General features: G+C 33.6%; 1 protein-coding gene across 7 annotated transcripts; it reads right to left on the reverse strand.

Moving 5' to 3' along the window:
* Window positions 1-5,282: 5,282 nt before the first annotated feature.
* On the reverse strand, window positions 5,283-8,131 carry LOC121973278 (E3 ubiquitin ligase PQT3-like). 7 transcript variants are annotated; one of them, XM_042524803.1, is made up of 6 exons: window positions 7,804-8,038; window positions 7,607-7,717; window positions 7,071-7,109; window positions 6,687-6,939; window positions 6,306-6,425; window positions 5,283-5,535 (listed from the first exon to the last, which is right to left on the reverse strand). In XM_042524803.1, the coding sequence occupies exons 4-6, from the start codon at window positions 6,929-6,931 to the stop codon at window positions 5,445-5,447; spliced, it is 456 nt and encodes a 151-aa protein (XP_042380737.1). In that variant the 5' UTR covers window positions 6,932-6,939; window positions 7,071-7,109; window positions 7,607-7,717; window positions 7,804-8,038; the 3' UTR covers window positions 5,283-5,444. The 7 variants fall into 7 exon arrangements, with proteins under 7 accessions (XP_042380737.1, XP_042380743.1, XP_042380738.1 ...); XM_042524809.1 differs by lacking the exon at window positions 6,687-6,939 and having other exon boundaries at window positions 7,804-8,131; XM_042524804.1 differs by having other exon boundaries at window positions 7,602-8,039.
* Between the last annotated feature and the right edge of the window lie 3,984 nt (window positions 8,132-12,115).

Consider the following 12,115-nt stretch of genomic DNA (forward strand, 5'->3'; position numbering starts at 1 on the left):
CGATCTCCACCGTCTTTCGTCACTGCCGCCGCTGTCTGTTGAGAGCCGCCTTCTCCGCTCTCTGATCCTCACAGCCCTCACCTCGGTGTTCCTCGCTCGTCGATCCCTGTCGTGTTTCATCGCTGCCGCCATTGTCTGTCGAGAGTCGCCGACGCCACGCCGTCCCTACCGTCATCACCTCTCCATGAGACCCCTCCCTATTTTGTTTCTAATAGCAAAACTTTTTCTTGCAACACCACCCTGTTGTGCCTATCCTCTTCACTCTCGGATATAGCCTCCTACTTGAATCGAATTAATCTTCAGTTCTAGTAGTTCAACTTGCTTATAGAAATCATTATTCCTTTTTTCATCCAATTCAATTTCGAGAAGTATAACCTGTCGATGCAACTCTATCTCCTACCTCTTTAACTTTTCGATTAGTTTGTGAAGAGTATAAGACTTTCAATTGTAACCTGTAGTTTTGTATTTGATCGACTCAATAGATCAAACTTCTCTAACACTTCCATACAGCGATTTTTTGTCTCTTATAGCTTTTGTTTTAGTTCTGCTTTCTGCAACTCCGTTTCTACCTTTTGATGTTTAACTTCATTCTTCAAATCAGCAGCAAGTGAGCTTATATCTTCTAAGTACAGCCGGATGGATTCTTTGTCATTTTGTTATGTATTTTAGTTGGGCTTTTAAAGCAGATACAAGTTCTAATAGCTTGACATTTTCTTCTTCTAGCTGAGTTACGTGCAACTCTAACTCATTTTTGTTTCTTTCAAGTTCTATTGAACTTCTTTCAAAAGACTTATTAGTAGAAGAATGCAATTCTATGCTACCTGTGATCACTTGCAATTCTATGTCTAACACCAACAAGATTCACTAAATACCTTCAACCTTTCATGTCTCAATTATTTGTAAGTGAAACAATATATATAACCCCAACCTTATCATCCAAGTCCTGACCACATTTTGTTATTGGTAATCCTTTTTTAGCACAATATCATTTGAAAGAGAAAGAAAAAAATGCTTAAAAAATAAATTTAACACTCATCCACTACTTAGCAACATTTGTACAAGAAAATTTTCTTTTATTCTACATATGGGAAATACTTGGATGCCCTATAAGTTCTCAAACCACGGTGACCTAGGAAAAATAGCATTAGATGGCATGCAAGAGGCATCTGTCTTGCGTTCAGATAAAGCTAAACTTGAATGGAATCTTCTGGAAGCCAATTCAAAAATAAAGAGGCAGGAGATAGAGTTCAGATACACAATACCTCATTTTATACACATTCTAGGCATGATCAAGAGGGGTGTCATTATTTAACACGAAATATCAGTAACATTATTTTGGAAAATAATTTCTCTCTTGATGTTTCAGCAGAGTGGAAATTAACACTTGCAAGATGTGGAGCATGATTTGCAAGTGATCACATGTAGCATAGAATTGCATTCTTCTACTAATAAGTCTTTTGAAAGAAGTTCAATAGAACTTGAAAGAAACAAAAATGAGTTAGAATTGCATGTAACTCAGCTAGAAGAAGAAAATATCGAGCTATCAGAACTTGTATCTATTTTAGAAGCCCAACTAAAATACATAACAAAATGACAAAGAATCCATCCAGCTGGACTTAGAAGATACAAGCTCACTTGCTGCTGATTTGAAGAATGAAGTTGAACATCAAAAGGTAGAAACGGAGTTGCAGAAAGCAGAACTAAAACAAAAGCTACAAGAGACAAAAAATCGTGTATGGAAGTGTTAGAGGAGTTTGATCTATTGAGTCGATCAAATACAAAAGTGCAGATTACAATTGAAAGTCTTATACTCTTCACAAACTAACCGAAAAGTTAAAGAGGTAAGAGATAGAGTTGCATCGACATGTTACACTTCTCGAAATTGAATTGGATGAAAAAAGAAATAATGATTTCTATAAGCAAGTTGAACTACTATAACTGAAGATTAATTCGATTCAAGCAGGAGGTTATATCAGAGAGTGAAGAGGATAGGCACAACAGGGTTGTGTTGCAAGAAAATGTTTTGCTATTAGAAACAAAATAGGGAGGGGTCTCACGGAGAGGCGACGGCGGTAGGGACGGTGTGGCGTCGATGGCTCTCGACAGACAACGACGGCAACGACGAAACACGGCAGGGATCGGCGAGCGAGGAACGCCGAGGTGAGGGCTGCGAGGATCAGAGAGCGAAGAAGGCGGCTCTCAACAGACAGCGGCGGCAGTGACGAAAGACGGTGGAGATCGGCAAGAGAGGAGCGTCGAGGTAGGGATCGACGAGCGGGGTCGCGGGAATGGCGTCGGAAGTTAAGTTTAAGAAATAAAAGGAAATAACAAATGATGCGACAAAGAAAGAAAAATAAAAGGAAAAAAAATTGCATGAGATACTACGTTTACTGTTGCGTACATACACATAAAATACAATCACGTATAATATCATATTTTATATATATATATATATATATATAATTTTCGTCCATGAAAGTATTGGAACTTGAGAATTTAATAAATATTTATAAATTTATTAAAATAATTTATTTTATTTTATTTTAAAATAAAATTATAGATAATAATAAGATACTAAATAGAATATAAATATACGATCATCTAACGAATAAGAATAAATACAAAAGATATAAAATCAAAGATATGAAATCTGATCAGTCCTATCATTGTCCTACCTAAACGAGAAAACATTTCCTTAAAAAGTTTCTTAATATCCAATATTTTTTTGAAATTTTTACCAAGTGTAGTAGATAATTAGTCCATTAACAAAAAATATAAAATAAAATAAAAATATTTTTCGTGAGAAATCCATTTTCGTGTTCGAGAATTAAATTTCTAAGAAAAAGGGCATGATTTTTTTTAGGAATTTATTTAAAAATTTGTAATCACGAAAAAATCATGAAAATTTAATTTTTCATCGAAAATTTTAATTTTCGTGTTCACAGAAAAATAATTTTAATCGAAAACTATTTTTTATTAATTTTTAATTTCAATAAATATGATTTTCTGTAAAAAAAAATTATTAAAATTTTTCTAAACGTCTAAAAAATTTGACTATCGATAGGAAATATATTATATTTTTTCCAGAAAAATAATTTGCGAAAGCATATTTTCATAAATATTTAATCAACCATTGGAAAACAAAAAAAAATCTTTTTCTAAAATTGACTATCTAATATTTTTCATAAACATTCAAATTTGATTTAGACATCCAAATTAAATTTATCAAATATTTTTACGGAATCAAAAAAATCTTAATACTTTTTTAATTTAACCCAGAGAATTTATAAAATTATATCTTGGACTACTATAGCCTAGTCTTTGTCGGTTAAATCTGGTTCTTTGGTTCTTTACTAACAAATTCAGATTATTTAAACCTATAGAAAATTTTTTATCTTTAATTTCAAAGAATCTACCTCTCTGAACCTTAAATTCTCATTTAATAAGTTTTCAAATTCTTCTCTTGGGCAAGAAACAGTTAGTTGGTTTTCTAGATCAAGTTTAATCTTTTTCAGTTCCATGCATTTATTCCTTACATAATGATTTAGAAAATATTTTAATTACGTTATACAATTGATTTAATGGTAAATTACATACCTTACTTATCGTTTTGGATTCATAAGATGAAACTCTCGCTCCACTGTTGTTTTCTTCACTTGAGTCTTCTTGTTCACGAGTCACCATGAATGCAAGTTCCATCGTTTGTTTTGATCCCAAATTTTCCATGGACTCATTCCAAGTTACTTTAGGTTTTTGTAGTTGGATATGATGGATTCTGTTTATTTCCTGCACATGTAAAACATTTAATAAATGATACTCTGCTTATCATTTGCCGTGAAGTCTTCCCATTACCTATTTGTCCAACGAAACTCATCTAGTTCTTCTCTGTCCATGTCTCTAGGCATCTATAAACTGTATTTGATGGAAACCATAAGATTGAAAGAATACCTCTATTTTGCACTTCTAAAGGGTGAAGTCACCTACGTATCTAGGTGGCTGAATGCTTATATTCCTCCCAATCTAGTTGCTGAGTTGACGGTTAGTTGTTATAAACGGTCCGATTCTAATATCAATTGTTGGTGCTGGAGAATCGGCTTGGATCACTAGAGGGGAGGGGTGAATAACGTGCCTACAATTTAAAATACAATTTCTCTTACTAATGACTTAGCAAGGACATACACATTAATTAAAAAAAAAACAAACATAAAAAAGAAAGACTAGAGTATTTACTTGGTTCACAACTTCCTAGGGTTCTACATCCAAGTCTTATGCATAATTTAGCGCATATTCACTCAACTTATTCTCTTGTCACAAGCGGAGAAACCTCTTATGATAGTTGAGTACAAAATTAAAGAAAGCATTAAAGAACTAAGGAGCAGAAGGAATCTCGAATGTTTGTTGTATCTTGAACAGAGCCTCTTGCCTCCTTTTATAGCCTCTGCTCAAGTTGCTGATGTAGCATGTTCGGTCGACCCAATAGACTATTCGATTGATTGGATATCAATGACGTGGTAGATAGAATTCATCTAAATTCGGTCGACCTTATCCCTTACCGGTCAACCAAAACTTATCAGCTTTGTATGACTTTTTTAGATATGTTGCCATGTGTCCTTCGATCACCGATCTTTATCTTCAATCGCCCGATCTACTTACATTGGATCTCCGGTACTGGATCAACTTCCACGTAGACCACCAAAAAAAAAGTTTTTAAAAGCGGTTATAAAAGACCTACAGTAGCGATTTTCACCTGCTGCTAAGCCTATTGCACCAGTTAACTAACCATTACGGATGTTGGTGACGCTAAGACAAACCAAAACGGTAAATCTAACCGGTGGTTTAAATTATACAACCGCTTGTGATGTATGCCTACAAGAGTGATTAATAACCGATTCTAATGAACAACTTTTAGAAGTGGTCATGACCGGCTCTATAAATTACTACACAGTAGAATGATGACTTTTTAGAAGCAGTTAGTAACTGATTCAGAAGGATAATTTGTAGAAGCAATTGGGACCAATCCAATAAATAATTTCGGAGACTTTTAGAAGCGGTTTAAAATCGATTCAAATAGAAGAGTTATAGAAGCAATTATAAACCAATTCTATAAGTTATTTTTGCAACGACAACACTAATTTTAGGAGTAATTAAAAACCGTTGCTAATATTGAATTTGAATCAATTTTTAAAATGATCCTATATCATATTATATTTGTAAATTTTCAAAACCAAATACTCAAATTAAATCAATTGATAATATTCATATTTCACTTCACAAGCCTAATTTATATTAATAACACATAATATTTACCAAATCAACAAATCATATTCATATAACATTTCAAAATATTAATACATCTCATTAACATTTAACACAACACTATACCACCAACACTATTTTCTTAAATCTCCAAAATATATACAATCTTCAAAAACAAATTTTCTCTACTAAAAAAATATCAAATGACATTTGCTCCAAGCGACACAAGATATGTGCTCCAAGCGACAGAGACATTTGCTCCAACATTCAATAGCTAACCTTCAATAGAACCACTAAATCATATTCTATCAACAAATTTCAATATATAATGAAAAAAATATTTAACAAAAGCTTGCACCAAATTAAAAGGTTGAATTTAATCTGAGAGATTAGAAAAAATATAAGAAGTGATGCTTGCTCTGCATTCAAAGTACACTTACTAATCCTAACGTGCCACAACCACAACCAAAGATTGTTATTCTTAGTCAGAAGATTCCCAACCAATTTTTAGAAACATGACTTGATTAAAATGTCCAGTTGTGCTAATTTTTTTTTTAAAAAAAATCAAGACAAGAATAGTACAATGACCTCACCAAGCAATCTGATCCATCTGGCTTTTCCAAATGAGCCGATGAATTATTTAAAGAATACAACAGATAAGGAATTATTACTACTGAAATAAAGTAAGCAATAGCTATTCCTTCACGATAAAGGATAACAAAATTCATGAAAATTGTGTTTTTTTCCAACAGATATAGGAATATCAAAATCCATTCAGAATAGAATATTTTTCCTATTAACTAAATGCACTGTCATAATTTAAATGACAAATGGGTCTATCCCAACGTTCCTAACCCAACTTAAACCATAGGAGGATAGTTTGGGATACTTTGTGAGTTAAATTAGGATGGATAGTAGGCAGATATTAGAAACTGTGATTGAGGCAATTAAAAGAATAGGGGAATAATACAATGAATTTAACCAATTCCGTGAACTAATAACTTTCTAATCACCACAAGGAAGAAAGATAGCAAAAACTGATCACACACCTTTCATTGAATCGGTCCATTCCTCGCTTGTGCCTTATATCAGCCTTCCGGACCTCAATCTCTTCTCTATTCAGGCCTGGAGGCCTCTGAACCATGCCCATGCCTAACTCAGATAGATCCCTACAGAACGTATCAACCAAGCATCAACAATAGGCTGGCAAACACTAAAGTTAAAGCAGTATACCAATTCTACCACCTTATTAAATCAATTAATGGAACACACAACAGGATAAGAATTAAATAATAAACCATGCAGAAAATTAAATAGAATTTTAAACAGATGCGCCCTTCATATCTAGATGTAGCATTCCAAGCATTCTAGATCTAAAACAGAAGAATACTAGCAACCATTAAATCAACCATCAACTTTCAATAGCACACCTTGGAACCGCTGGCATCATATAAGTTTGTGCTGCAAATGGATCTTGTGGAAGCATTCCTCCACCGAACGGAACATCAAAGGGGCCAGGTGGATAACCCATAAATGGCATTGCACCGAAAGGTGTCACATAGGAGGCATCAACTCCTAATGGCATCCCATCACCCCAGTAAGGGTTATAGCCTGAAGCTACTAAAGGCATGCCAAAATTTTCAGTCCCAAGGTCTTGGTAGCCTCTCCATTGCATATCAGCAACTGTAGTTGAGTGAAAGAATGGAGTTAAGAAAATATTTAGGTTGTTTTGCAACCTGAACTGCAGTACATTCCAAGTTGTCATACTTGAAGTAAAAGCAATATGTAACTGAATCTAATTCAAGTGAACGAACCTGTGGCAGGAACTTGAGCTTTCTTCTTTTTCTTCTTTGCTGCAAAAATCACGTGTTAGAAAATGCAGCAGGAAACAAATCAAAAGGTAATTCTGCAATTCAACTCAAGTATAAACAAAAGGCTCAAAATTACAATTGGATAGCAAGGGATAAGAGCCATTTAGCCAATCCGAATAGTTTGGACCAAACAACTTGATGATGATGATAAACAAAGCACTTATGTGACTATAGACTAGAACAACATTGAATCTAAAAGAACAAATATAGCATGATTAGCCATCAGACAAATACTTTTTTACCTTGTTCTCGTGCAAGTGATCAATGACATGTCAGTGTAAATAAACCATTCAGTGAGAATGATCACCAAAATAATAAAGCATTAGTAAGATGCACCTCTATTCTGAATTATGCTATTCTATTGCTAAATGCACTGTCGAGGAGACAAACAAGAGGTAAAAAGATACTTTAGCAGAATATAATAAATGAAGTGAAAGAAGTATGCCAATTTAATCAACACTTCAAGAGATAAACCTTACAACATAATTATGTAGAAGAATGTTGGACATCACAGCGGCCTCTTGATTATTGTCTCATTGTTGAATCTACGAATTTCAGAAATAGGACCAAGAAGAGGCTATAAGTCGATGCTGTAATAAGGATCAGAAAAGAAGGCATGTTAAAAAGGCACTACTCAAAACCAAGGTAAATAAATCAAAAATCAAGTAAACTGCACATCTGAAAATGCAAGCGCTTTCAGTCATAGCACAACGCATGTGTTAGCACTCCACTCCACCATTGTCAGACCCCAAATCATGAAATTCTGAAAGGATGCAAAAAGTAAAATATGTAATAGCAGTGAGATTATCTGTAGATATCGCATCTCAGACAAGCCAGAAATTGCTATTAAATTTCAAACCAACCAATTTCTTATATCCGTAAATCCCAATAAACACTTCATATCAGAATGATAATTATTAAATAGTATTACCGCATATAGTCATTAGATTTTTAGAAATGACATTGATCTCCAAACAAAACTTGCTTCTGAAGTACAAAAATTAAGATTTGACAATAAGTTCGAACAACATTGTCCACTATCAAAAATAGAGTAATGGAGTTCTAAGGAAGAATACCAAAAACAAACATGTCAATTGAAGCTTAGAAAATAAGTGTAATTTTCTTGACATGACAAAAGATTCAATTCTACTTGAGTTAAGCCGACATTACCTTAGATTCTAAGTTCTGAAACTGAAATCTGGAAATAGGAATCTAGAAATCAATCTCAATTCTGAAATTCTGGATTTGGATTTGAAGAACAAAGGAAAAAAATAGAAAAAAGAAACAAAGAAATCTGGATGAAGAATTATGTTGAAATGGATTTTTATGGGTACAAGTTTGGGTTCCAAGTCATTGATCTCAATGATACTCACAATATGCGTTTACTGATTTATCTATAAACTCATTGGATCAAGTGGTTGTTGAAAAAAATAAATAAATAAATAAAAGTCTGAAAAACTAGAATTCATCATAAATGAATCTGATTTCTGAATTTGGGTTCTAAGGTTCTGAAGTTTGAAATGCAGATAATGAATACCATCTTGAAGGCTACTTAGCTGATGTTGGTAGCATTACTGTAATTCTGAAATACAGAATCAGTGAACAAAATTTCTCGAGATGACATTGTTTGTTTTCTCAAGCACCCAAAAAAAAACCTAAAATTTCTCAAGCTAACATTGCAGGTTAAGCAAGAGCATTTACCTGCAAAGAGAGGTCAAAGGATCAAACTAAGGTAGATCCCTAAATCACAAAACGATGGTGTATATTAAAATCCACAGATCGCTTCCCTGACTTCCTTTACCCTCCTCTGTAGAAGACTCCCAAATTCAATAAGTAACCTAAACTAAAAAAGTCGGAAAGGAGGGAGATAGGACGTACCTGGAAGGAGGCGGAGGCGGAGGCGGAGGCAGGGGAGGAGGATCGTCAGTGACGGTAAGGAGGCGGGGGCAGAGGATCGTGAGCGACGGGAAGGAGGTGGAGGCGGGGGCGTGAGGAAAGGAAATGGGGTGGAGCGTAGGTAACGGGGAGAGAAGAATCGTCGGGGGCGTGAGGAAAGGAAATGGGATGGAGCGTAGGTAACGGGAAGGAGATGAATATAAAGCGGGATATGAAATTTTCGGAGTGTGAGAGGGGAAATAATAATATCATTATTATCATTTTTATTTTATTATATTAATATTAATGTTATTAATTAATCGATTTAAATTTAATAATAATAATAATAATAATTAAAAACAGAAAATATAAATAATATATTTTTACTGAATTATATCTAAAATTTATATTAAATTCAAATAGATATATTTTCAATGAAATGATATCTAATTTTTATTTTTAAATGTCCTAACATTAAGATAAAATTTAAATAATAATAAAATATATCATTGACGTAATGGACGATAAAAATATAAGTATTACAATACAATAAAAATATATTTGATTTAAGTCTTAAATATTAAAATTAATTAAGGATACCATTTTTTCCTTTTAAAATAAAAAAGTAAAAATAAAAATAATAATTCTAGTAACAAATAAATTAATAAAAAAGAATTATCATGAAAATATTATTTTTAATAATAATAATAATAATAATAATAATAGTTTAAGTGTGATAAATGATTTAACTTAGAAGAGGATATCATTTAACATTAAAATAAAGGCGGATTGAATTCAAAATGTTACTGTTCAGAATGATTTGACACATTTGTTTATTTTATTTTTCCCTTCTGTTATGTTTTTGTAATGTAGATTCATGCATTTGCACTTCCAAGTTTATATGGTTCCGTGTTTATCAAGTAAACCCTCAATTAGATAATTTCATAATCTAATTTGATTTCCTATACTTTAAATGTTTTGTACTTTTTGATAACAAAGGAATTCTAGAGTTTATCATTATTGAGGTTCAATTAAAGTCTTATATTGAAAAGAGTCGGTAAAAATCATAATTTAAAAGGATATAAAATATTTCCATTGATATGAAACTTTTTAGAAAAATCTTAAGAGCAAAATCATAAAGGTCTAGGGCCAAAGTGGATAATATCATGTCATTATAAAAATATGTAGATATCCTTTGGGCAGAACAAATAGTATCAAAGTCATGGTCCAGACCAGATGTCATGTGGGGTGACCTTAAACAAAGTTGGGGGGGAGTAGGTTAGAGTGATCGAATACTCACGGGGAGACCCGTGGCAAGTTAAAAGTAATCGGATACTCGCAAGGAGATCCAGAGCAGGTCATGATGACTAGATGCTTGCGGGGAGGCCTGGAGCAGGTCAAGGTGACTGGATACTTACGGGGAGGCGAGCAGGTCAAGGTGACCGAATGCTCACGGGGAGGTCCAGAGCAAGTAAAGATGACCAAATACTCGCGAGGTGACACAGACCATGAGAGTAATTATAGTCCTTCGTTTGAGGGGATGATTGTTGAAGTTCAATAAAGTACTACATTGGAAAGATTTGGTAAAAATTATGGGTTTAAAAGGATGTAAGATATCTCCATTGACATGAAGCCTTTTGAGGAGAGTCCAAGAGCAAAGACATAAGAGTCTAAGTTTAAAATAGACAATATTATATCATTGTGAATATATGTGGACATCCTTTAGACACATTAATTATTTTATTTCATGCCAGCTAATGCCCCAAATTTCTGGATTCAGGAATTCCAGTTTAGGCATAAAAAAGGTCAAGAAATCAAAGCTAGGATTTTAGTACGAATATGATGCAAGGATAGTCCCTTGGACATTCAAATAGGTAAAAACAGACTCACCAAGAACCTCCCAAATCACAAAGGCGGACAAGATCAATAAATTTGGCACACTTACCTCCTAAATCAAGCGTAAAAACCTTGTTAGAGCAAAGAAGTTGCTAGAACGACTAAGAGGGATGAATTGCAAAAATAATATGAGATACGTAAACTTTAGTTTTTTAAATTCTCGATCACAATCTTTAGAAGTGATTTTAAACCGCTCCAAATATTACTTATAGAATCAGATATAAAAAAACTACTTCTAAAGGTGGGTCACGATCTTTAGAAGCGGTCTTGAACCGCTCCAAAAAGTAACTTATAAAATCGGATATATAAATCGCTTTTAAAGGTGGACAACAGAAATAATTTAAGAACCACTTCTAAAGATAATTCAATTGAAATGGTTTTAGAAGCGGTTAAATATGATCGATTATATTGGGTATTCTTTTACAATCGCTTATCAACCACTACTAATTTTCTGACGCTAATGTCTATTTTTTTTGTAGGTGTTCGGTCACCCGATCCTCGTTTAGTGATATCCTATTTTATCTCTTGTATTGGTCGATTGAACTGCTAGTCTAATCAATCGAAAGATCCAGTCTATTGAAAATATTTCAGTTGACCAAACTTCTTAACTCAACCGACTACGCCAGAGTTCGCCTAGAGCTGAGTCTACCCTCATCCGATTACAATTCACTCAACTCTTATCTCACTATCTTACCTTGCGCATGCTTCCTGCGGCTTCTCATCCTTCAGATGTCGGAATATTCTTCCATAGCTCCTCATCTCTAGAATATGCTGAGCCCCTCAACTTGCTTTCCATGTCATGCTTCTTGCTCGTTATATCTTCTGCCAAAGTCTGTCGTCTCTAATGCTCCTCATCCTTTCGAATCTCTTGGGTGTTGCATACCACTATATTTCACCAAGACCTGAGCCATCGGATACCTTTGTGTTTTCCTAAGTTTGTACACACTTGGACACACATATTAGAAACACAAGTAAAACCTAACTTAATCTTAGTTGATCACATATCAAAACTATGACTTAACCACTAGAGATACTAATATATGTTAATTGACGGCTAAATTTTCTGTTCAATTTATCACATACTTAGATCAGTAGGTGATATATCATAACACATCAGTCGATTGTTATAGATTGAATTTTAAATTTTGTAATCGAAATCAAACCAGATAAATTTAAATAACTAAGATTTTTTTTGAAAAAAAATTAAAATTTCAAAT

Source organism: Zingiber officinale, chromosome 4A (genome assembly GCF_018446385.1).
Source record: "Zingiber officinale cultivar Zhangliang chromosome 4A, Zo_v1.1, whole genome shotgun sequence".
In the NCBI taxonomy this organism is placed as follows: Eukaryota; Viridiplantae; Streptophyta; class Magnoliopsida; order Zingiberales; family Zingiberaceae; genus Zingiber; species Zingiber officinale.

Excerpts from the sequence above, each read along its gene's own strand:
- LOC121973278 (XM_042524804.1), bottom strand. The coding sequence starts at position 6,931 with ATGCAATGGAGAGGCTACCAAGACCTTGGGACTGAAAATTTTGGCATG. Across the intron at positions 6,426-6,686 it reads ATGATGCCAGCGGTTCCAAG|GGATCTATCTGAGTTAGGCA; the intron begins GTGTGCTATTGA and ends TACGTTCTGTAG. Across the intron at positions 5,536-6,305 it reads ATGGACCGATTCAATGAAAG|GTTAGCTATTGAATGTTGGA; the intron begins GTGTGTGATCAG and ends GTTCTATTGAAG.